Source organism: Oncorhynchus masou, chromosome 25 (genome assembly GCF_036934945.1).
Source record: "Oncorhynchus masou masou isolate Uvic2021 chromosome 25, UVic_Omas_1.1, whole genome shotgun sequence".
NCBI classification, from domain to species: Eukaryota; Metazoa; Chordata; class Actinopteri; order Salmoniformes; family Salmonidae; genus Oncorhynchus; species Oncorhynchus masou.
Genome location: NC_088236.1, coordinates 22,870,908 through 22,897,740, shown reverse-complemented (window position 1 = coordinate 22,897,740; position 26,833 = coordinate 22,870,908). Strand labels below are relative to the sequence as shown.

Below are 26,833 nucleotides of genomic sequence, written 5' to 3'. Positions count from 1 at the left end.
TACACCTATTTCACTGTTGCATGTCAAAAACCAGATGAACACAGGCGGCCACTATTTCGGACAGATTAGATTATGATATTTAGAATGAGCAGCCAGTTCACGAATCGAACGAGTGCACCAGGGAGAATGCAACAAACATGCATTAAGTGAAAACATTATCTAACTGTCACATCTTCTACCGAAGTCGATACCTCTCCTTGTTCGGGCGGTGCTCGGCGGTCGACGTCGCCGGTCTTCTAGCCATCGCCAATCCATTTTTCATTTTCCATTTGTCTTGTCTTGTTTTCCCACACACCTGGTTCTCATTTCCCTCATTATGTGTTGTGTATTTAACCCTCTGTTTCCCCCATGTCTTTGTGTGGTATTGTTTATTCTGTTTCATGTTGTGCGCACGTTAGTCTGTTGCGCTGGGTTATGTTAACCCGTATTGTTATTTCGTGTTCACTTTGCCATGTGCTTTTGGTTCGCCTAAATAAAAGGCTCCATTTGCTACCCCAATATCTGTTCTCCTGCACCTGACTCCCTTACAGCCATTTACGCATACCTGACACTAACGTAATGTCATAAAGCATGATGCGCTAGCCAGTTAACTTTTCATTCTGAAATAACTTCATATTTCCGAGATGGTCAGATGTTAGTTTAAATACACTTGAGAGTTGGGAGCTAACTAGCTGGCAAGCTACCAGCTACCAGCTACATGCAGCTATAGATACAGTGCCTTGCGAAAGTATTCGGCCCCCTTGAACTTTGCGAACTTTTGCCACATTTCAGGCTTCAAACATAAAGATATAAAACTGTATTTTTTTGTGAAGAATCAACAACAAGTGGGACACAATCATGAAGTGGAACGACATTTATTGGATAATTCAAACTTTTTTAACAAATCAAAAACTGAAAAATTGGGCGTGCAATTTGGACATTCCTGCAGTCAGCATGCTAATTACACGCGCCATCAAAATTGTGGCATTGTGTTGTGTGACAAAACTGCACACTACAGTTCCACTAATAAGTTTGGACACACCTACTCATTCCACGGTTTTTCTTTATTTTTACTATTTTCTACATAATAATAGTGAAGACATCAAAACTATGAAACAACACATATGGATATCATGTAGTAAAAAAGTATATGTTTTATTTATATATATATATATATAGATTATATATTGTAGATTCTTCAAAGTAGCCACCCTTTACCTCCCTTGGTCAGGGAGGTGAAAACACAGTGGCCTCCATTATTCTTAAATGGAAGAAGTTTGGAACCATCAAGATTCTTCCTAGAGCTGGCCACCCGACCAACTGAGCAATTGGGGGAGAAGGGCCTTGGTCAGGGAGGTGACCAAGAACCCAGTCGTCACTCTGAATAAGCTCCAGATTTCCTCTGTGGAGATGGGAGAACCTTCCAGAAGGACAACCATCTCTAAAGCACTCCACCAACCACTTTATGGTAGAGTGGCCAGACGGAAGCCACTCCTCAGTAAAAGGCACATGACAGCCCACTTGGAGTTTGTCAAAAGGCACCTACAGAACTCTCAGAACATGAGAAACAAGATTCTCTGGTCTGATTGTTCTCTTTGGCCTGAATGCCAAGCGTCATATCTGGCAGGATTACAATGGATTAAAACTGCACACTACAGTACAAAAACCTGTAACCGTAATCCGTAATTTTACCAGCAAAAATAATGTCATCAGATTACCGATACTTTTGAAAATGTAGATAATTACTTGTGGGATTTTTTCAAATTTAGAAGGGATGTTTGCATACATTTTTTTTCTACCATGAAACAATTGCCTGTTTTCTTAATTACCTTCCATATTAACATCAGTCGTTAACCAAAAAAGTGCTACTTTGATCTTTCCGCCGGAGCAACACACATGGTCACAAAAGAGAATGGTATGGTGCGCCAACACAGTGCATTTTTTTGGATGGCATTTCAAAGAACAATTTGTGTTCAAAGATGAAAAGGGAATGAAACAGTTCAATGCAAACTGTTAGCCCTCGGTAAAGCTGCTGTCAACATCCAGAGACTCGACTTTGAACCTGAAGAAACACTTGCTTAGCTTGCTTAGCTAGCAAGTCTCTAGAGACAGACTGGTTGTCTTCACAATGTTACAAATATTCCGGCATAGTTATAAGAATTCAGAGCTAGCTAGCCTGTTTAGTTTGCTAATTTGCTTGCCAACTCTCCTACACTATGTGGTATGCTGCTCTCTTAAGGTTGCTCTGTCGGTTGCTAGCTAATGTAGTGAGCAAGTTATCGTAGCAAATATGCTATTGTGCTAATTTGTTAACAATTTTACTAATGAAATCTATTTGAACTAAGATAAATAGTTGTTGATAGTTGGGAGAGATTCACTGGGCTACATAGCCTGCTAGCTAACTAAATCAAAAGAAGAAGAAAAACGATTTGAAAGCTAGTTGCACTCTGTAACCCAACATAACAAGATGCTCCCTGTCAGGGTTGTTGCTAACTTCTATGGTTTCAGAGTAACATGCTACCCAAATCAATAATGCCACACTGCAGTTTTCCTGTTGTTCAATTGTTTTTCAACCCAAATAAATGCCGGCATTATTCAATGTGTGGTTCAAACATCCTGCAATAATTTACAATAATCTTTTTTTGCTTATGTGTTTTACGGGTTAGTTATCCAATATTAACTGAAAGTAATCCAATTTTGTTGCTGAGTTTAGGTAATCCAAAAGTTACGTTATTGATTACAATTTTAGACAGGTAACTAGTATCTGTAACAGATTACATTTAAAAAGTAACCTACCCAACCTTGAATCGTCTAGAGGAAACCTGGCACCATCCCTACGGTGAAGCATGATGGTGGCAGAATCATGCTGTGAGGATGTTTTTCAGTGCCAGGGACTGGGAGCCTAGTCAGGATCGAGGGAAAGATAAACGGAGCAAAGTACAGAGAGATGCATTATGAAAACCTGCTCCAGAGCGCTCAGGACCTCAGACTGGGCCGAAGGTTCACCTTCCAACAGGACAAAGACCCTAAGCACACAGCCAAGACAACACAGGAGTGGCTTCGGGAAAAGGTTAAGGGGTCTGAATACTTTCATAATGCGCTGCATACATACAGTGCATACGGAAAGTATTCTGACCCCTTGACCTTTTCCACATTTTGTTACAACCTTATTCTAAAATTGATTAAATTGTTTTTACCCCCTCATCAATCTACATACAATACCTCATAGTGAAAAGACAAAAACAGGTTTTTAGAAATATTTGCAAATTTATAAAAAATACCAAATTTTCAGACCCTTTACTCAGTACTTTGTTGACGTCACTTTGGCAACGATTACAGCCTCGAGTCTGCTTGGTTATGACGCTACAAGCTTGGCACACCTGTATTTGTGGAGTTTCTCCCATTCTTCTCTGCAGATTGTCTCAAGCTCTGTCAGGTTGGATGGGGAGCATCGCTGCACAACACAGGCTCAGGCTGGGCCACTCAAGAACATTCAGAGACTTGTCCCAAAGCCACTCCTGCGTTGTCTTGCCTGTGTGCTTAAATCAAATCAAATTGTATTTGTCACATACACATGGTTAGCAGATGTTAATGCTAGTGTAGCGAAATGCTTGTGCTTCCAGTTCCGACAATGCAGTAATAACCAACAAGTAATCTAACAATTCCAAAACTAATTTCTTATACACAGTGTAAGGGGATAAAGAATATGTACATAAATATATGAATGAGTGATGGTGCAGAGCAGCATAGGCAAGATACAGTAGATGGTATCGAGTACAGTATATATATATATGAGATGAGTATGTAAACAAAGTGGCATAGTTAAAGTGGCTAGTGATACATGTATTACATAAGGATGCAGTAGATGATGGAGTACAGTATATACGTATACATATGAGATGAATAATGTAGGGTATGTAAACATTATATTAGGTAGCATTGTTTAAAGTGGCTAGTGATATATTTTACATCCTTTCCCATCAATTCCCATTATTGAAGTGGCTGGAGTTGAGTCAGTGTGTTGGCAGCAGCCACTCAATGTTAGTGGTGGCTGTTTAACAGCCTGATGGCCTTGAGATAGAAGCTGTTTTTCAGTCTCTCGGTCCCAGCTTTGATGCACCTGTACTGACCTCGCCTTCTGGATGATAGCAGGGTGAACAGGCAGTGGCTCGGGTGGGTGTTGTCCTTGATGATCTTTATGGCCTTCCTGTAACATCGGGTGGTGTAGGTGTCCTGGAGGGCAGGTAGTTTGCCCCCGGTGATACGTTGTGCAGACCTCACTACCCTCTGGAGAGCCTTACGGTTGTGGGCGGAGCAGTTGCCATACCAGGCGGTGATACAGCCCGCCAGGATGCTCTCGATTGTGCATCTGTAGAAGTTTGTGTGCTTTTGGTGACAAGCCAAATTTTTTCAGCCTCCTGAGGTTGAAGAGGCGCTGCTGCGCCTTCTTCACGATGCTGTCTGTGTGAGTGGACCAATTCAGTTTGTCTGTGATGTGTATGCCGAGGAACTTAAAACTTACTACCCTCTCCACTACTGTTCCATCGATGTGGATAGGGGGGTGTTCCCTCTGCTCTTTCCTGAAGTCCACAATCATCTCCTTAGTTTTGTTGACGTTGAGTGTGAGGTTATTGTCCTGACACCACACTCCGAGGGCCCTCACCTCCTCCCTGTAGGCCGTCTCGTCGTTGTTGGTAAGCTCTGTCATGGACTGGCAACAGTGGGACCTTTTATATAGACAGGTGCCTTTCCAAATCATGTCCAATCAATTGAATTCATTACAGATGGACTCCAATCAAGTTCTAGAAACATCTCAAGGATGATCACTGGAAACAGGATGCACTTGAACTCAATTTCTGAGTCTCATAGCAAAGGGTCTGAATACTTATATAAATAAGGTATTTCTGTTTTTTATTTTTAATACATTTGCAACAAATTCTATGGGGTATTGTGTGTAGATGGATGTGGGAAAAATATAATTAAATGATTTTAGAATAAGGCTGTAACGTAACAAAATGTGGAAAAAGTCAAGGGGTCTGAATACACTGTACATACTTATTTTGTTATGGTTGGTTAGCCACTGAATGGAGGACCTAAATATGCCTGGTATAAAAGCAATACAAGCGATGTGTCAATGAGCTCTGATATAAAGTCAGACAGCATTTATTTTCAGGCTGTATTTTACCAGGTCGTGCTTTTTAGAACCTACTGTGCAGCATGGGGTCATTTTAACTTCGTCCCAAATGACACACTATTTCCTATATACTGTAGTGCACTGGCTCCAGCTATCTGAGAACAATGTCAAATGGATTCTATGAAAGCCTCCATTTCTTTTTGAACTCCTATTTGAATGAGGAATTCCATTATTTCTCCGTGCTCCTGAATTACTCTGACAGAATGGAAACTCCGAACTCAAATAATTGAATGTGAGACTACCTGGATTTACGTCTGGGAATCTCATGATCAGGACTTTATTTTTTTCTATAGAGGGATTGAAAGGAAACCTGCCAGTGCAATGACATGTGACTAGAAGAACGAATCACATAGGCCTACAGTGTGTGGTTAAAAATACATACAGTCAGGGCTGTGAAAAGCACCATGGTTTCCTACGAGCCGTCATCTTGCTTTGTGCTCCGGTAACCAGTGGTTTACAGAAAATGGCTGTTGATGCCAGTGGAGCTACCTTTCCTCTCCTCTCCTTTCCGTGCCCAGATCAGGAAATGGTGACTTACCCAGCATTCTATAAATAGATCCTTTCTTAGCGTGAAAGTGGTAGCCAATTACATTGGGCTGAGTTCCTTTTAGTTTGCCCCGGCCCTGGGGTGAAATTCAATAGTTGTTGGCTTGAACCCATCGCTCAACTCCTGTTAAAGGGTTCAATGGTGATTAGTAATTGCTTTCTCAGTAGGCTAGAAAATATTTTATTTTTAAGATGAGAAGGAGAAAGGTGGAGACACGTGTGTCACACCCTTATCTCTGTTTGAGATGACTGCTCCCCCTTCCCCCGAGGCTAATTAAACAATGACAGGATATGCCATTGTCTGTGTCGTGGTCGTCATAACAACCTTCACCACACACACACTCTCTGCACATGCAGTAAAATGCCCTATAGCCTTTAGCTTCACTTTCAGGCTCCAGTTCCCTTGACCTCACTTGTTTGTTTCAGTGATTAACTCTGATTAGACTTAAGATTCTCAACAATTAATCTGTTGTTTTCCTCCCTCAGACAGAGCTCATATCTGCTCGCCAATGCTAACAATATGTCCTTCTTAATTAGACTGTAATTGACGCAAAGCATGTTTAGTGTGGTGTAATGAACTGTAAAACCCATCTCTGAAAACCAACCCTAGACTGAACCCCCCTCATCACCTTTAATGTAATGTTATGACAGCGTGCCAGTACCAGTCCTCTTGGCATCTCTGCACCACCAGGAATAGACCTAGGATGCATCCCAAATGGCACCCTATTGTCTATTATTTATATAATGCTCTATTTTTGACCAGGGCTGGACAAAAGTAGTGCACTATATAAGGGATAGGGTAGCGTTTGGGACACAGACCTGTAAACGATAATGTCCTCCCAGCAGCGTTTGATCTCCTGGCTGCCGTTGACACATCTCTCTATTTCTCATTCTCACCTGAGATAAAGTCCTGTTTCCCTCCCTCCGTTGTCTTTCTGGATGGATGAGAGCAGAGCAGAGCCCTGCACAAGCCTTCCTGGGCTGCAGTACTAGGTGTCACATAATTGAAGAGTACAAGGTTTAGGTTTCCCTGTCATGCACAAATCCCAGTGGGGATCTTTTATTCAAACTGTCAGCGTGTTAAAACTCCCCCTTGCTAAGTTTCTACATCAGGGAGACTCATCATCCATCTGTTCTAGAAGATAACGAGGAGCTGGAATGAATTCACAACCGGCCTGCTGTGGTCGGACAAGCACGCACGCAGACGGACGGACGGACGGACTCAAATTGTATTTGTCACATGCTTGGTCTTGTTTAGCAGTCTTATGGCTTGGGGGTAGAAGCTGTTCAGGGTCCTGTCGGTTACAGACTGGTACCGCTTGCCGTGCAGTAGCAGAGAGAACAGTTTATGAATTGGGTGGCTGGAGTTTGACAATTTTTTGAGCCTTCTCCTGACACCGCTTAGTGTATAGGTCCAGGATGGTAGGGAGCTTTGCCCCAGTGATGTACTGGGCCGTACTTACTACCCTCTGTAGGGCCTTGCGGTGCCTTGCAGTTGCCGTACCAAGTGGTGATGCAGCCAGTCAAGATGCTCATTGGTGCAGCTGTTGAACCTTTTGAGGATCTGAGGATCTGCTCCACTACAGCCCCATCGATGTGGATGGTGGCGTGCTCGCCCCTCCGTTTCCTGTAGTCCACTATTAACACATTTGTCTAGCTGACATTGAGGGAGAGGTTGTTGTCCTGGCACCAGACTGACGTATCTCTGACCTCCTCCCTATAGGCTGCCTCATAGCCGTCGGTGATCAGTCCTACCACCGTCATGTCATCAGCAATCTATGATGATGGTGTTGGAGTCATACATTGTTGTGGTTGGAACAGGGAATACAGGATGGGACTAAGCACACACCCCTGGGGGGCCTAACACACACACACATTGCAGTCAGTCAGTCTTCCACCATTGCTGTCTAATCAGTGTGTGATCAGACTCCCTATGCTGTCTTTGAAGTGTGTGTAATGATGAATGCTGTTCTGAAGACACTGACCTCTGTCCTGGTTTTATACTGTGACTGTTGCGGTCCGTTTCAGGGACAAGTTTCAACCTTTTTTCCTATTTCTGTACCAAATGAGCTCATCCTCAAAGGAGAACCAAATCCAGAAGCTGGCTGGAGGCAATATTTGGTTCTGGGTTACCGATATTATCCCCAATAGGATGATATCATAAAATCACTTTTTTAGAGTAATATAACCAAAAGTAGTGCAAGTGTTTTTCCCTTATGACATTATAGTATAGCTTTTAAGATTTTTCTTCTGAACTATATTTATTTACAGTGGCACTACCTTTAGAACTAGAGCCTCCAGTGTTCTTGTAGAACTCATTCATCCTAGAACTAGAGCCTCCAGTGTTCTTGTAGAACTCATTCATCCTAGAACTAGAGCCTCCAGTGTTCTTGTAGAACTCATTCACCCTAGAACGAAAGCATCCAGGGTTCTTGTAGAACTCATTCATCCTAGAACTAGAGCCTCCAGTATTCTTGTAGAACTCATTCACCCTAGAACTAGAGCCTCCAGTGTTCATGTAGAACTCATTCATCCTAGAACTAGAGCCTCCGTTAACATCTAGAACTCTTTCACCTTAGACATAGAGCCTCAAGTGTTATCATAATTCTCCCCTGATTAATTCTGTGTGCATGAACCTCTGAGGAGTATTGTGTCAGAGAGGCGAGTTGTGCTGTGGTGTAATCAAGCAACAATCTCAGACAGAGTGGCTTGGAGTGGAAACATTGATTTATCTCTTTCTGCTACTGGATTGGTGGAAACAACAGAGTGGTAAACTTGCCTCAATGAGACCAGGAAGGAAGGAAGGATACATCTCTACTTCTGATGTAGCCTCTGCTGTCCTCTAACACTCTGGGCCAAAGATCCCTGTCATGTCAACTTCCTCTTCCTTGCCACAATCCTTCAGAGTTTTGAGAGCTCTGCCTCTTTGTTTTGGTAGGAAATATTTTCTCCGGCGGGGCTTTTTCAGTTAGTCTCTCTGTCTCCGTCCACCTCATAGACTAAGTTCTGATGGGCTTGCCTGGCTGCAAGGACTTTTTACCTCCCAGTCTCTTCTCTCTCTCTTATAGAGGTCAGCTCTTGGATGAATGCTCAGCATCCTCAAATTGGGGGGAATCAGAATGTAATTTTTTTCCAAACCTGACCCAAACCTGACTCATTGACACAGAGGAACATGGGCTATCGGTTAAAAGTGTTGGGCCACAAACCGAAAAGTCGCTGGTTCGAATCCCCGAGCGGACTAGATGAAAAATATGTAAATGTGCCCTTGAGCAAGTCACTTAACCCTAATTGCTCTTTGGATGAGATTGTCTGCAAAATGACTGAAATATAAATATGAAGTGAGCTCATTCAGGGTCCACAAAACCCGCGATGAGGCTTCCTATTCCACTTGGTACAGTACAGGATAATATTAGATGTGGTCCGATTTGCTTGTCAGCATGCTATTCACGCTGGTATGTTTACTCAGCCCACTGTAGAAACATGTTCACTGTTGTATTTAAATAAACATTTAGATGTGTGTGTTTACATAGTTGCCATTTTATTGACATAGATTCTATTTTATATGATGTTTAGGAGGCCTGGTTGTGCAGAGAAGTGGGGTTTCCTTCTCTATTCCTCCTCTAATTGAGCCACTCTTCTCTGAACAGAGGGCTCTGCATCACTGCTTACCTGGTGACACACACACACACACACACACCCACACCAACATACACACACCCCACTACCTCTCTCTACTCATCCATCACTCTGATACCAGGGAGATGAGGAAGAGGAGGAGGGAGGAGGATCAAGCTTGGCCACTCTTACCTGCCAGCTCCCCTCCCAGATAACACTGCATTGCAGAGAAGCGGCTAGATAATAAGCCATCCTCAGACAGGGGATGCATCCCAAATTGCACCCTATTCCATTTATAGTGCAATACTATTGACTAGAGCCACATGGGCCCTGGTCGAAAGTAGTGCACTATATAAGGAATAGGGTGCCATTTGGGATGCACACCATTTCAGTCAGCCTAGGCCACATCCCATTCATTATTAATCAGAAAATTACACTGGGGCCTCCTCCAAATGGTGTGGGGTGATGGGACAAGTTGTGATAGAATATGCAAGGCTCTGCATAATGTAGGACTGAAATGGATTGAAAGGCAGTAGTCAGTACAGTATCAGGCTCTAATATACATGAGATTTCTTCAGTTAGCTGCAGTGCCAGGATGGAGATGTTCGGGGTGACAGAGAAGTCGTGGTAGTGGTGTGTCATAAATGGACAGATTCTTGTGTGGCAAAAGGTGTGTTACGTCATTGTGTTAAAAAGACTTGAAAGTCAAGGATAGACAGGGACATTACGTAAAAGAAGTGCAGACATATTAAAATGTTAAATTCACATAATGTTCAAAAGGCGTTGGCAGTGGGTTTAGTGCTAACAGGATAGACTGTGAGAAGTATTGATTCTAAGTGTAAGGTTCTGTATTTATTTTCTTAGTCAACCTTGTGTTCTGTTTCGTTGTGTTCTTCAACGAAGCCTTGTCTTTAATTTTTGTTCATTGATTTCACCTGTGTTAGTTACTTGCCTGGTCTCATCAACTCCTTATTTAGTTCAGTTCTTTCTGTTTGTGCCTTTGTGAGGTATTGTTCGTTTTGACTCTACTAAGCCTTTTCCTAGCTCGTTTGTGAGAACCAGTTATAGCCTTCTGTCCTAGTTTTGATTCACCTGCCTGTTTGCCTACCTGTGTATGACCATTGCCTGTCTGTGACCACGATTCCTGCCTTCTGTGAAGGCAAAATGAACACCTGCCTCGCTCTACGTGTGAATCTATACCTTTTTTCCATGAGTATTCGTTACAACAAGGGATCTGTATACCATCTGAATCGCTTATCTTTGTCTGCGGTTGAGTGGTTGAGGAGTGTGATAACTAATGTAACCTGGGCTGTGACTGGAGAGGGTTGAGTGGTGAGGAGTGTGATAACTAATGTAACCTGGGCTGTGACTGGAGAGGGTTGAGTGGTGAGGAGTGTGATAACTAATGTAACCTGGGCTGTGACTGGAGAGGGTTGAGTGGTGAGGAGTGTGATAACTAATGTAACCTGGGCTGTGACTGGAGAGGGTTGAGTGGTGAGGAGTGTGATAACTAATGTAACCTGGGCTGTGACTGGAGAGGGTTGAGTGGTGAGGAGTGTGATAACTAATGTAACCTGGGCTGTGACTGGAGAGGGTTGAGTGGTGAGAGTGTGATAACTAATGTAACCTGGGCTGTGACTGGAGAGGGTTGAGTGGTGAGCAGTGTGATAACTAATGTAACCTGGGCTGTGACTGGAGAGGGTTGAGTGGTGAGCAGTGTGATAACTAATGTAACCTGGGCTGTGACTGGAGAGGGTTGAGTGGTGAGCAGTGTGATAACTAATGTAACCTGGGCTGTGACTGGAGAGGGTTGAGTGGTGAGCAGTGTGATAACTAATGTAACCTGGGCTGTGACTGGAGAGGGTTGAGTGGTGAGCAGTGTGATAACTAATGTAACCTGGGCTGTGACTGGAGAGGGTTGAGTGGTGATGCTGAGTGTGATAACTAATGTAACCTGGGCTGTGACTGGAGAGGGTTGAGTGGTGAGCAGTGTGATAACTAATGTAACCTGGGCTGTGACTGGAGAGGGTTGAGTGGTGAGCAGTGTGATAACTAATGTAACCTGGGCTGTGACTGGAGAGGGTTGAGTGGTGAGCAGTGTGATAACTAATGTAACCTGGGCTGTGACTGGAGAGGGTTGAGTGGTGAGGAGTGTGATAACTAATGTAACCTGGGCTGTGACTGGAGAGGGTTGAGTGGTGATCACAGTGTGATAACTAATGTAACCTGGGCTGTGACTGGAGAGGGTTGAGTGGTGAGCTTTATCACAGTGTGATAACTAATGTAACCTGGGCTGTGACTGGAGAGGGTTGAGTGGTAGCAGGTGATAACTAATGTAACCTGCTGTGACTTTATGAGTTACAGGTGGCTTTATCACACTTACAGTTGAGTGGTGAGCAGTGTTTTAACCTGGGCTGTGACTGGACAGGTTGTTTTAAGCTTGGTGAGCAGTGTGATAACTAATGTAAGGCTGTGACTGGAGAGGGTTGAGTGGTGACTGAGTGTGATAACTAATGTAACCTGGGCTGTGACTGGAGAGGGTTTATGGTGAGCAGTGTGATAACTAATGTAACCTGGGCTGTGACTGGACAGGTTGAGTGGTTAAGTGTGATAACTAACAGGTAACCTGGGCTGTGACTGGAGAGGTTTTAAGTGCTTGAGCAGTTGGTAACTAATTTAACCTGGGCTGTGACTGGACAGGGTACAGTGGTGAGCAGTGTATAACTAATGTAACCTGGGCTATGACTGGAGAGGGTTTATCACACTTGGTGACACTGTGATAACTAATGTAACCTGGGCTGTGACTGGACACTGTTTTAGGGTTGAGTGGTACAGGAGTGTGATAACTAATGTAACCTGGGCTGTGACTGGAGAGGGTTGTTTTAAGTGGTTAGCAGTGTGATAACTAATGTAACCTACAGGGCTGTGACTTGAGGGGGTTAAGTGGTGAGCAGTGGATAACTAATGTAACCTGGGCTATGACTGGAGAGGGTTGAGTGGTGAGCAGTGTGATAACTAATGTAACCTGTTGGGCTGTTATGGACAGGTACAGTTTTAGGATCACAGTAGTGGTACACTGTTTTAACCTGGTATCAGCACTTACTGGACACTGTTTTAACCTGCTCACCTTTTGAACTGTTTGTCCCAGACTGTTTTCACCTGCTTTATCACACTCAAGGTACACGTTTTAATCTGTTTATCGAACCCAGGACACCCTTTAAGGCTTTATCATATTCTCATCCCAAACCCTTTATCAGAAATTAAAGGACACGGCTTTATCACACTTACAGGTACACTGTTTTAACCTGGCTTTATCACAGGGCCCCTTACAGGTACACTGTTTTAACCTGCTTTATCAGTGTTTACAGGTACACTGGAGTTTTAACCTGCTTTATCAAATGCTTACAGTTACATTGTTAGAATGTAGCTTTATCAAGATGTTACAGGTACACTGTTTTAACCTGCTTTATCACACTTACAGGTACACTGTTTTAACCTGGACTTTATCACACTTACAGGTACACTGTTTTAACCTTGCTTTATCACACTTACAGGTACACTGTTTTAACCTGCTTTATCACACTTAAAGGTACACTGTTTTAACCTGCTTTATCACACTTACAGGTACACTGTTTTAACCTGCTTTATCATATTACAGGTACACTGTTTTAACCTGCTTTATCACACTTACAGGTACACTGTTTTAACCTGCTTTATCACAGTTACAGGTACACTGTTTTAACCTGCTTTATCACAGTTACAGGTACACTGTTTTAACCTGCTTTATCACAGTTACAGGTACACTGTTTTAACCTGCTTTATCACAGTTACAGGTACACTGTTTTAACCTGCTTTATCACAGTTACAGGTACACTGTTTTAACCTGCTTTATCACAGTTACAGGTACACTGTTTTAACCTGCTTTATCACACTTACTGTACACTGTTTTAACCTGCTTTATCACACTTACTGTACACTGTTTTAACCTGCTTTATCACAGTTACAGGTACACTGTTTTAACCTGCTTTATCACACTTACTGTACACTGTTTTAACCTGCTTTATCACACTTACTGTACACTGTTTTAACCTGCTTTATCACAGTTACAGGTACACTGTTTCAACCTGCTTTATCACACTTACTGTACACTGTTTTAACCTGCTTTTATCACAGTTACAGGTACACTGTTTTAACCTGCTTTATCACAGTTACAGGTACACTGTTTTAACCTGCTTTATCACAGTTACAGGTACACTGTTTTAACCTGCTTTATCACAGTTACAGGTACACTGTTTTAACCTGCTTTATCACACTTACTGTACACTGTTTTAACCTGCTTTATCACACTTACTGTACACTGTTTTAACCTGCTTTATCACAGTTACAGGTACACTGTTTTAACCTGCTTTATCACACTTACTGTACACTGTTTTAACCTGCTTTATCACAGTTACAGGTACACTGTTTCAACCTGCTTTATCACACTTACTGTACACTGTTTTAACCTGCTTTATCACAGTTACAGGTACACTGTTTTAACCTGCTTTATCACAGTTACAGGTACACTGTTTTAACCTGCTTTATCACAGTTACAGGTACACTGTTTTAACCTGCTTTATCACAGTTACAGGTACACTGTTTTAACCTGCTTTATCACAGTTACAGGTACACTGTTTTAACCTGCTTTATCACAGTTACAGGTACACTGTTTTAACCTGCTTTATCACAGTTACAGGTACACTGTTTTAACCTGCTTTATCACACTTACAGGTACACTGTTTTAACCTACACTTTATCACAGTTACAGGTACACTGTTTTAACCTGCTTTATCACAGTTACAGGTACACTGTTTTAACCTGCTTTATCACAGTTACAGGTACACTGTTTTAACCTGCTTTATCACAGTTACAGGTACACTGTTTTAACCTGCTTTATCACAGTTACAGGTACACTGTTTTAACCTGCTTTATCACAGTTACAGGTACACTGTTTTAACCTGCTTTATCACAGCTGCAGCCGACAGTATTTTTCAGTGACAACATGTTTCTGGCAGCCATCTTCCGTTACACACAGGTGTTTAGAGCACCCGAGATAGCTAATGAGCACAGGTGGTCACCTCTGTCTTGCGTAAACAAGCGCTGTAACATGGAGATATGGCTGTGTGGGAACACTAACCCTAACAAGGTGTGTATCAATTGAACCTTTAACCGCTAATATGAAAGATAAGGTCCTCATGTTTCCAAAACCTTTTCTGCAATTAGCGCATGTCAATGTTCAGATTGAGCATCGGGGCTCTTAACAAAACTACCCCACACGGAAGACGCCTTCATCCTATGACTCTTATGTGTAATGTAATGGAACTGAGTCATGATCCAGATGTAATCGAACCCATGCTGGCTGCACCACTGCAGAGGGAAAGTGCTAAGGGATGTCAGGACTTGTCTGATTTCATCACTGCTGAAGCCTTCAAAGACTCTCTCTGCCCAGCAGCAGCAGTGCCCTCCCGTCCTGTCAGGTTATTATATCTACTGCCAGAAAAGACTCCCTAATCTTTCAGACCGGTCGGGACCATTTACCGTACAAATTAGGTTGTGTGTGGGTGTGTGTGTGGGGGGGGAGCAGTGTAGAGTGACAGACTGAGGTGTGTGTGTGAACCAGTAGTGGTTGTACTTTGTTAAGGCAATATTTTAATGGTGTACTGTTGGTATGGTTGATTATTTCGTTCCCCATGTCCTTGTTTTCTCTTCACTGCAGCTGCTGTATGAGACAGATCTTCCAGCGTGGATCATAGCAACTTGTCAACTCTAACAGAGCTGCCCCAAGTCCACTCCCCAGCCATCCGACAGACCCAACACACATCAAAGGTAGCTACCGCAGCTCCCCCCTCTCTCTGTCCCTCTGTCTTTTACTCTCTCTGTCTCTCTGTGTCTTTTACTCTCTCTGTCTGTGTCTTTTACTCTCTCTGTCTCTGTGTCTTTTACTCTCTCTCTCTGTGTCTTTTACTCTCTCTGTCTCTGTGTCTTTTACTCTCTCTCTCTGTCTTTTACTCTCTCTGTCTCTGTGTCTTTTACTCTCTCTCTGTCTCTGTCTTTTACTCTCTCTGTCTCTGTGTCTTTTACTCTCTCTCTCTGTGTGTCTTTTACTATCTCTGTCTCTCTGTGTCTTTTACTCTCTGTGTCTCTGTCTTTTACTCTCTCTCTCTCTCTGTCTTTTACTCTCTCTGTGTCTCTGTCTTTTACTCTCTCTGTGTCTGTCTTTTACTCTCTCTCTGTCTCTTTTACTCTCTCTCTCTCTCTGTCTTTTACTCTCTCTGTGTCTGTCTTTTACTCTCTCTCTCTCTCTGTCTTTTACTCTCTGTCTCTCTGTCTTTTACTCTCTCTGTCTCTCTGTCTTTTACTCTCTCTGTCTGTCTGTCTTTTACTCTCTCTGTCTCTCTGTCTTTTACTCTCTGTCTCTCTGTCTTTTACTCTCTCTGTCTCTCTGTCTTTTACTCTCTCTGTCTCTCTGTCTTTTACTCTCTCTGTCTCTCTGTCTTTTACTCTCTCTCTCGCTCTGTCTTTTACTCTCTCGCTCTGTCTTTTACTCTCTCTCTCTCTCTGTCTTTTACTCTCTCTCTCTCTCTGTCTTTTACTCTCTCTCTCTCTGTCTTTTACTCTCTCTCTCTGTGTCTTTTACTCTCTCTCTCTCTGTGTCTTTTACTCTCCCTCTCTCTCTCCCTTTATTCTTGCCTTTAGTTATTTTCAATTCAATACATCCTTGAGTCTATTACCTGACAGAGGCTCTGAGGAATACTGTGTACCTTTGCTTCTGTATTTGATATGACTACATTTTGTTGTTGCTGCTTCTTGTGATGTTTTCATATCTCTGTAAAGATAATTAAAAGCCTTTCCTTGAGGGGACGTGCTACATTTTCAATAATTCACTGGGTTGTATCTGTAAATGACCTACCCAAGAACATCTGTCCACTGAAAGGTGTTTGTTCTATCTTCTGTTCCTCACACTGCGCTGTGTTTGAAAACAGAGGAGGCCACATTTGTTCCGGTCCACTTTCGAAAGACCTGTTCAACTGTGTGTAATTGAGTGTTTGAAGTAGGTAGTGTGGTTTTAGGTTCTTTAAGTGACAGTAATTGCAATGTGGATATCTAGCACTTCTTTGAAAGATGTGCTCCTTTTTCATCATTCTTTGACAAAGGGATTTTTTTCCTCTTTCATCTTTGCCTGTAATTACTGGCATCACGTGTATTCTCTCTAATTGAATATAATGTAACACATATTCAAAATCAACTTATTTGATGCCACACTGTAACATTCTGCCTCATATGATAGCTCACTGACAATATTGTGCCGAGGGCAAATCAAATCAAGCTTTATTTCTACAGCACATTTCAGACATGGAATGCAACGCAATGTGCTTCACAGGAAAAACTCTGGAATATTTACGACATAACAAACATAAGAGGTAAAAAGAATTACAAAAAAAACTGAACAACTAAAAACCACCCTAAGGAAATGATTCATACGATATAGGACTGTACTGGTAGGAGGTTTTCCTTTATACACACAAGAACTAACTGTACCTCCCCCATATGTGGAGAGACTTGAGGAACCCTGGGAGTGCACACTTTCTATGGAAGTATGAGTAAACAGACATATTTGGGTTGGTACATTGAGGGGAAAAAATTTGCAAACAAATAAATGATCAGTCTATCATTTTAATGGTGGGTTTATTTGAACAGTGAGAGACATAATAACAACAGAAAAACGCATGTCAAAAATGTTATAAATTGATTTGCATTTTAATGAGGGAAATAAGTATTTGACCCCCCTCTCAATCAGAAAGATTTCTGGCTCCCAGGTGTCTTTTATACAGATAACAAGCTGAGATTAGGAGCACCCTCTTAAAAGGAGTTTCCTCAGCCAGGGCATTGAAAATGGCTCGTGGATGGGTATTCCAGTATGACAATGACCCAAAACACACGGCCAAGGCAACAAAGGAGTGGCTCAAGAAGAAGCACATTAAGGTCCTGGAGTGGCCTAGCCAGTCTCCAGACCTTAATCCCATAGAACATCTGTGGAGGGAGCTGATGGTTCGTGTTGCCAAACATCAGCCTCAAAACCTTAATGACTTGGAGAAGATCTGCAAAGAGGAGTGGGACAAAATCCCTCCTGAGATGTGTGCAAACCTGGTGGCCAACTACAACAAACATCTGACCTCTGTGATTGCCAACAACTGTTTTGCCACCAAGTACTAAGTCATGTTTTGCAGAGGGGTCAAATACTTATTTCCCTCATTAAAATGCAAATCAATTTATAACATTTTTGACACACATTGTTTTGGATTTTCTTGTTGTTTTTCTGTCTCTCACTGTTCAAATAAACCTACCATTAAAATTATAGACGGATCATTTCTTTGTCAGTGGGCAAACGTACAAAATCAACAGGGGATCAAATACTTTTTTCCCTCACTGTAAGTCTAAATGTCCATGTGTGACTGCCTGGTTCTGAGTTTCCACACAGAGAAGAGCTTCAAAGAAAAAGGTAGAAGAAAATTGGTGGTAAACAAGGGCTTATTCTCTTCTTCATTTTTGAAACTAATCAGCAATGGTTCTCCACGCTCCTCTCTAAGCCTTGCTTATCCTACAGTGGATTAACATTCACTTTAATGTTCCATAGAGGACAGTGAGGATACTGAGGATGGGGTGGGTGACGGTGTGGTTCTGGTTCGATGAAAGAGTAAATCTTCAAAGATGAGCGAGATTACCTGTTCTTTTGTTACCTAGCTATTTAAAACAAGCTGGCAGGCTTGTGTTAGTACCGTCACACCTTTGATGCCTTTTAGAATATTAGGTATGTATTAGAAGTGACAATGTGTTCCTGGTAGCTGCTGCTGCTGCTTTATTGCCAGAACCAATACCTATTCATGTCTAACGCTCTCCTAGCCCTCCTTCATTCTCACTCTGACAGAAAGTTGTGCAACGCAATACTAATAATGAAGCACTCTTCTCTCTCCTCCATCTTCTTTTTCTCTTGAGATGTTTTCCCGTGGACGATGATAATTAAAGACTTAGATTTTCTTCTTGAGTCTGAAATGAAAACATTACCGTCCATCCCTGTTATTTTGTCTTCTCATGCTTTCTCAGTTTTCCTTCAGACAAAATGTTGAAGAACTCAACACTCAACTCATAATGTAAAATTGTCGTGTTTGGTATCAAACCACCATGCCATTAAAATGAGTAACGTTTTCTTCATGTTTGGGAATAATTCCAGCAATTTTCAAGCCATTCAACGTATTAAAAGACTGTAAGACTCCAAAGTGTTCCTGAAGCCTAAACTGAATTTCTGACATTTTGATTAATCACTACAAGACTGTCAGTCATTCCCACGTAAAGGCTTTGACATTTTGAACAGTCTGAAGAAATATCAGTAAGGTTACGTCCCAAATGGCACCCTATTCCCTGTATAGTGCCCTACTTTTACCAGAGCCCTATGGGCCCTGGTCAAAAGTAGTGCACTTCAAATGGAAGAGGGTTCCATTTGGAATGTAGACTAAGGGCCTGGAAATCACTGCTTGTTTAAATCTGAGCGATGCCCCCGTAATGTCACCAATTTGGCATCTAATTGTTCAAATGTATTATCCATCAGAGAGCTCAGGTGGGCTGAGGGGCAGGCTGGCCCCCAACACACACACACACACACACACACCACACACACACACACACACACACACACACACACACACACACACACACACACACACACACACACACACACACACACACACACACACACACACACACATACACACACACATAAACACACACACACACACATACACACATAAACATACACAGGAGCAGGTGTTTTTAAGTAGCCCTTTGTGCCATTGAGACCTCCCTTATCATAAGGGCATCATATGGTTTTAGACAAGGAATTATGCTGCAATTATGGGCACAAGAAGGAAAGAATTGGCAGTCAGAGCTAAAAGTGCATAGGTTAGAAATTTCCCTAATCAGGTGAGTGTCTCTGGATGGATACCGGGCACTGATGGTCTCACTCAATTACCCTCGTCGCCCTCCCCCCATTACCCATACACCCCCCGACACCGATTCCCCTACACCCCCTTCCCACTCAGCCCATCCCACGTCTAGGTTTGGGGGTGCCTTTATAATGTAATATAAAGCCAGGCTCTCTCTTTGTTCCTGGTTGAGTGGGGCTTAATTCATTTGCACTGGAAACGTCTTAATGTAGCATTCAAAGCTCTTTTGGAGGAGGCTAATGAAGCAAACCAATACTAATCCAACCTTGGTTTATGACACTTCAGGAGGTTGGGCTGAGGCTCACAAATCAGTAGCAGGAATTAGCTTAACATCTTCGTCCTATACTCTCAAGGGGGTGTTAGGGTGGATGTGGGTGGCTATAGGTGCATTTGAATGCCCAACGCTGAACACTAAACAGTGAAGGGACTCATAATGATGTATGCTGAATTGACAAGAGGCCTTGTATTGCCATTGCCTTTACATTTTAGAGTTGTATAGGTCGTGATCATTAAAACGGCACAATACAGTGCAGAGCATTGGATTTGGCTGCTTTGGGGCAGGAAGACCCCCAGCTCCGCCAAAACCATTGACAACTACATACTGTTTTCAAGGGATTGTTAAATACATTTTATAACAATTTGTTTTTAATATCGTCACCTCTTGAAGAGCGTAGTCAGAAACGCACGTCAGATGATTCCACTTTTAGCTCTATCATCAGCTTTACAGCATGTAACTGCATGCTTTTCATGATCAGTTAACATCGATTGATCTTGTATTTTCAGATACGTGAGGTATCCTATCCATTTGGCATGTAGCTAGCTAAGCATGTGTCATTTAGCTTGCTTCATCAGAGATTTGGCTTTTGGAAAGAGCTTGACATCGGCAAGTCCTTGTCCAGGTAAAGTTGTCAGTTGGTAAAGCTGTTCACTCATGACTGCACGGCCAGGCACGACAGCAATGGTATGCCTGAACACCGACAACGATGAGACAGCCTATAGGGAGGAGGTCAGAGACCTGACCGTGTGGTACAAGGATAACAACCTCTCCCTCAACGTGATCAAGACAAAGGAGATAATTGTGGACTACAGGAAAAGGAGGACTGAGCACGCCCCCATTCTAATCGACGGGGCTGTAAGGGTTGAGCGCTTCAAGTTCATTGGTATCCACATCACCCTTAAACTATCATGGTCCAAATACACCAAGACAGTTGTGAAGAGGGCACGACAAAGCCTATTCCCCCTCAGGAGACTGAAAAGATTTGGCATGGGTCCTGAGATCCTCAAAAAGTTCTACAGCTGCATCATCGAGAGCATCCTGACTGGTTGCATCATGGCCTGGTATGGCAACTGCTCGGCTTCCGACCGCAAGGCACTACAGAGGGTAGTGCGTACAGCCCAGTACATCGCTGGGGCCAAGCTTCCTGCCATTCTTGCTACTGCTATTTTACTGCTGCTCTCTAATCATTATCAATTTTTTTACTTAACACTGTCACACCCTGATCTGTTTCACCTGTCTTTGTGATTGTCTCCACCCCCCTCCAGATGTCGCCCATCTTCCCCATTATCCCCAGTTCGTCTTGTTTTTTCGAGTCAACCAGCGGTTTGTGTCTCAGCTCCTGCTTTTTCCAGGCAAATCAAACGCTCTGCACCTTATTGTGATGTTTTATTGATAATGACCTACACCTATTCCAAAAGTAAAATAAGCAGATGTCTTATATTGTGTGGTCACAGTCACAATGGTTTCAAAAGACCTGACCAATGTGGTGGTAACGATTTATTGCTGAGTTTTCCTGTGGAGGGGCAGGGGGGTCTTTGAAGTGAGGCAGTAACTGACTAGCTGCTGCCTCTCATGTCCCCTCAGAACTACCACCATGCTGGAATTGTGGCCATGTGGCGTGAGAATACATTTATTACCCAGCTATTTTTAGCACCGTGCAGGCCCAAGGGTTTGTGCTGAAACACATTTATACTTGAGTAAAAGCCACACACCAGAATAACTGGGACTCAGGAGTCAGCCTCAGAGCAAGGTGCTGCATTCTGTATTCGCTCTGTGGTAGAATAAAATATACACTGAATTTAATATTTGTTTTTACACCTCTAGAGCAGTCAAATTTACCACATCTTTTTGTGGAATTAGGTTAATGACATTTAAATGTTTAATTTAGCTTTTAATATTATGAAAATGTTTTAACCCGTCTCTCCAATAATATCGTCACCACAAAACGCTTGGCCTCCCAGTGTGTTTTGAGGGCTGTTCTACCATGTACTTTAGTGTAATAAACAGGGGTGGTGGTTATTGGTGGATTGGGTTGAACATGGGTAGACCTTTGTGTGCTCTCCTCACCCGCTTCCCTCATCCCCAGACCATTAGCAAACATCTGCTGTGGAAACTCTTAGAGGGTCTTCACACTTACTAGACTTTTTGCAAAATACCCTCGGCTTCACATGTATTGCAATGTAAACTTGTCAAGTCTCAACCGACAGCGCACGACACTCACCCGACAATTTCCCCCTTCTAAGCAAAGCAGTGTAAACACAAATGTCTTGTTGACTCACGGTACAAAATGTTCTTGTTTTTTTTCTGTTTTTTCTTTTTTACCTGAAATTGTAGTAACAGCCTGTTATATTCGGAAATTGTCGCCCTTTGCAAGTACTGTGTCTGTTTGCGTGGAACGTAATCCACGGAGACTCTATGCCACAAAATTAGTGATAAACTTTACAAAACCGAGTCTCAATTCATGAAATGTGTGACTTGAATCCACACCTCTGACAAATTGTAAATATTACCAACAGAGTGAATGTGAAAATGGTAGGAACAATGAGTTAACTGCCTTGTTCAGAGGCAGAACGACAGATTTGTACCTTGTCAGCTCAGGATTTGATCTTGCAACTTTTGGGTTACTAGTCCAAAGCTCTAACCACTAGGCTACCTGCCTCCCCGTATTTCATGTATATGTTTTCTATATATTGATAAATGAAAGAAGTGTTATTGAACTCCAAATACAACTCCTATATCAGAGAAAACGGTAAAGCCTCATAGACACCAGCTCCTGTTTTGTTCCACCTACAGTTAAAACATTCCTGTTATAAAGGCGGCCTGGAATGGTCAAAATGGCACAAATATTTCAAAAAACTTCAATTAATGATTTCTCATTTATGCTTTAAGATACAAATGTCAAATATTTGTCAATAATCCTTCCTGCAAAAGACACTTATATGTGGATAAAATCTTGTGAAAATCCTAAATCATGGGCTTGTTTTAATAGTTTCGTGAAGAATCACCCTATTATAGTATTATCATAGACCACGACCAAATCAAAATCAAATCAAATTTATTTATATAGCCCATCGTACATCAGCTGATATCTCAAAGTGCTGTATAGAAACCCAGCCTAAAACCCCAAACAGCAAGCAATGCAGGTGTAGAAGCACGGTGGCTAGGAAACACTCCCTAGAAAGACCAAAACCTAGGAAGAAACCTAGAGGAACCAGGCTATGTGGGGTGGAGAGTCCTCTTCTGGCTGTGCCGAGTAGAGATTATAACAGAACATGGCCAAGATGTTCAAATGTTCATAAATGACCAGCATGGTCGAATAATAATAATCACAGGCAGAACAGTTGAAACTGGAGCAGCAGCACAGCCAGGTGGACTGGGGACAGCAAGGAGTCATCATGTCAGGTAGTCCTGAGGCATGGTCCTAGGGCTCAGGTCCTCTGAGAGAGAGAAAGAAAGAGAGAAAGAGAGAATTAGAGAGGGCATACTTAAATTCATACAGGACACCGGATAGGACAGGAGAAGTACTCCAGATATAACAAACTGACCCTAGCCCCCTGACACAAATTACTGCAGCATAAATACTGGAGGCTGAGACTGGAGGGGTCAGGAGACACTGTGGCCCCATCCGAGGACACCCCCGGACAGGGCCAAACAGGAAGGATATAACCCCACCCACTTTGCCAAAGCACAGCCCCCACAGGGATATCTTCAACCACCAACTTACCATCCTGAGACAAGGCCGACTATAGCCCACAAAGATTTCCGCCACGGCACAACCCAAGGGGGGTGCCAACCCACTGTTTTGATGATGAAAGCTGTGGAAAAAATATCCAGTAACCCCCCTTTTGACAGAACTCTTTGAATAGGAATACAGCTTAATACAGCTAGGCTGTGTGTTTGTAGCCATAGCCTCTTATGGCTGTCTGTGTGGAGAGGGAAAACAAACATGAGAAAGGCCTCTCAACCACCAGTACTACCACACCCCTCATCCCAACTCACCACTCCCTGACCCGTCACCAGCATGGAGCTCAACCTCAAATGACGTGGGCTCCTCCACACTGCTTTGCTATGACAGTGTTGTCAGACCAATCTCCATTTTGGATAAATAAATGATGAGCCAGAAACAAACATCAAAGGGGGATTGTGTTCTTCAAAGGGAATGTGGGTCTCTATCTACCTCTCTCTCTCTCTCTGTCTCTCTCGCTGTCTCGCTCTCGCTCTCGCTCTCTCTCTCTGTCTCGCTATCTCTTTCTCGTTCTCTCTCTCTCTGTCTCACTCTCTCTCTCTGTCTCGCTCTCTCTCTCCCTCTCCCTCTCTCCCTCTGTCTCTCTCTTTGTCTCTCTTTGTGTCTCTCTCTTTGTGTCTCTCTCTTTGTGTCTCTCTCTTTGTGTCTCTCTCTTTGTGTCTCACTCTTTGTCTCGCTCTCTCTGTCTCGCTCTCTCTGTCTGTCTGTTTCTCTCCCTCTGTCTCTCTCTCTCCCTCTCTCTCTCTCTCTCCCTCTCTCTACGTCTCCGTATCTCCCTCTCCCCCTCTCTCTCTCCCTCTGTCTCTAGGTCTCCGTATCCCTCCCTCTGTCTCTCTCTCTTTCTCTCTGTCGGTCTTTCTCTGTTTCTCTACCTCTCGTTCTGGTTATAGGCATACATACTCACACACTGCATTCCAACTTGCTCAGGATTCTAATCAACACATCTGCATCTTCTGCCAGGCTAACTCTCTCTTTATCTCTTTGTGTGGTTTCAGATGTAACAGTGTCTGTGTTGTTGACTGTGTGGTATGTTTTTGTTGTCCCTCAGTGATCGCTCTTTTTCCCCACTTGATTTTCTGGGCCTTGAAATCAATGCGGTCATTTCTGGTTTAACCCCTGTCTGATCTCATCTTTTATTACCTTCCCTCCTTTTCGAGCTTTTTGTCCTTCCAGCCATCAGGCTCTTCCACTCATTTTACTATTGGTAGAGAGTGGGACGCCTGTTATCTAACTCCTCTGTCTACTAATCTACTAGGTGTGTATTCATAACACCCTGTGTGTATGACTGTAGTTACTTACAATTGTTATTGTGTGATCAACCCCCTTGATGTCATTCCACCATCCGTTATGGATACAAGTGTTTGATAGTGACGTAGGCTACACACCATTTTGCATCTGCTTCCTGAAGCTCATGATGGGACATCTTGGTTATGTATGCCTGTGGTAATGTACTGTGGATCTCGGTGTGTATGTGCATGTACTGCAAATCAGCATTTGCATTGATAGCAACAGGTGACATGGCGTTTTTGGAGGAAACTCACCTCATCCTGAACCACCACCAAATGTCTATGTGAAAGAGTGTGAGAGACTATTGTTGGGGTGTAATTGTGTGCAAGGCTCAACCATGTGGAACCTTGTACGTGGAACATATCCTGCTCATATTTCCTGTATCTGAAGTCTCACAATACAATTGTTTTCAGTGTTTCTTCCTTCTTCCAATGGGAATCTTCATGTTTAGTAGAATACAGTTATCAAGCCAACCATGTCAGACTGGTTGAGTGTCTGTAATGACCTGGTGTCCCTTCCCTCTCTCCACCCCCCTGTTCTCTGACCACTGCCCTACCGAAGCTCAGCTCAGTCCAGCCCAACCCCTTTGACTCATACCATTGGGCCATGGAGGATTATGACGTGCGCTCGGCCGCCAGTATCCTGGCCTCGGTGAAAGAGCAGGAGGCACGCTTCGAGTGTCTGACCCGGGCCCTGGAGGAGGAGCGACGCAACGTCTCCCTGCAGCTGGAGCGTTCCAATGTACCCCCCGACAGGTTGGGAGGGACTGGGCCTAGCGCTAACCTGCCACCCAACAGCCAACCCCTGGCCTGGCAGCAGGTGGTGATGCAGGTAAATCAAGCCAGCACGCCCCAATTTCCCACCTGCCTGTCCACCTACTTGCCTGCTTGATCTGACTATCCAGTCCCCCTCCATTTGTGTATTTGACTCATTGCATCATCTCTCATTCTCCTGGACATCTGGTGGCTGATCCAACCCCTGTATTATTTCTGATCTGTTGTGCTGCTTGGATGGGGATGTAAACATTACAATGTGGTGGGGTGTGGTGACGCATCCTCTTTAAAGGGGGAGGGTGATATTCCACTCTTTTTATCTCCTCTCACCTACAAACCACCCAATTCTACCCCGTTTCCTTCCACCCAGTGTTTTTTGATAACGTCAAGTTAGTTTACTATGGCCCGGTGCCCTGGGTGAGCAGAGTTTGCGCATTTTAAAACATTCCATTGGACCTTCAATGAAATCTCCACCCACTTGGGGCACCAGGCCTTGCAGAACTTTACCATTGTCTTATGGTCTTACTGCTAATTGGATTGTGTCTGTTCAGCCAGCTTTGCCCGTGACTGAAGGACATTTGGGTCCTGGTTGGTGGCTGGGAGTGGAGCTGAAGTGACTTCTCTGGCTGAGGTTGAAGGACATTTGTGTCTTGATTGGGCCTGGGCTTGTAGTGCTGGTGACTCTATCCTTGGTTGAAGGACATTTGGGTCCTGGTTGGGTCCTTGGAGTGGAGCTGTAGTGACTTCTCTGGCTGAGGTTGAAGGACATTTGGGTCCTGGTTGGGGCCTTGGAGTGGAGCTGTAGTGACTTCTCTGGCTGAGGTTGAAGGACATTTGGGTCCTGGTTGGGTCCTTGGAGTGGAGCTGTAGTGACTTCTCTGGCTGAGGTTGAATGACATTTGGGTCCTGGTTGGGGCCTTGGAGTGGAGCTGTAGTGACTTCTCTGGCTGAGGTTGAAGGACATTTGGGTCCTGGTTGGGGCCTTGGAGTGGAGCTGTAGTGACTTCTCTGGCTGAGGTTGAAGGACATTTGGGTCCGGGTTGGGTCCTTGGAGTGGAGCTGTAGTGACTTCTCTGGCTGAGGTTGAATGACATTTGGGTCCTGGTTGGGGCCTTGGAGTGGAGCTGTAGTGACCTCCCTGGCTGGGGTACAATAACCTTTTGGCTATTGTTTGGGCATTGCCTGGGAGTGCTTAGAGCTGTTGACTTCTCTGGCTGGGGATGTGTTGAAGGAGATGTGAAGTGAGGCAGACATGATCCTCTGAAATGGCAGTGGTCACCGTCCATTGATTTACAGTACAGAGCAAACTCCTCTTGCGGGTGGGCATTTCCCTGCATGCACTGCTTTTATAATGTTTAACCCAAAATGCTTTTCTTTTTC

General features: G+C 43.4%; 1 protein-coding gene across 10 annotated transcripts in view; it reads left to right on the top strand.

Moving 5' to 3' along the window:
• LOC135513920 (splicing regulator ARVCF-like) overlaps positions 1–26,833 on the top strand; it is a 411,972-nt gene that overhangs the window by 136,764 nt on the left and 248,375 nt on the right. For all 10 annotated transcript variants that reach the window (XM_064936936.1, XM_064936940.1, XM_064936939.1 and 7 more), the window contains exons 3-4: positions 15,090–15,199; positions 25,242–25,511. In XM_064936936.1, the coding sequence (XP_064793008.1) occupies positions 25,287–25,511 (225 nt within the window). In that variant the 5' untranslated portion in view covers positions 15,090–15,199; positions 25,242–25,286. The remainder of the gene's footprint in view (positions 1–15,089; positions 15,200–25,241; positions 25,512–26,833) is intronic.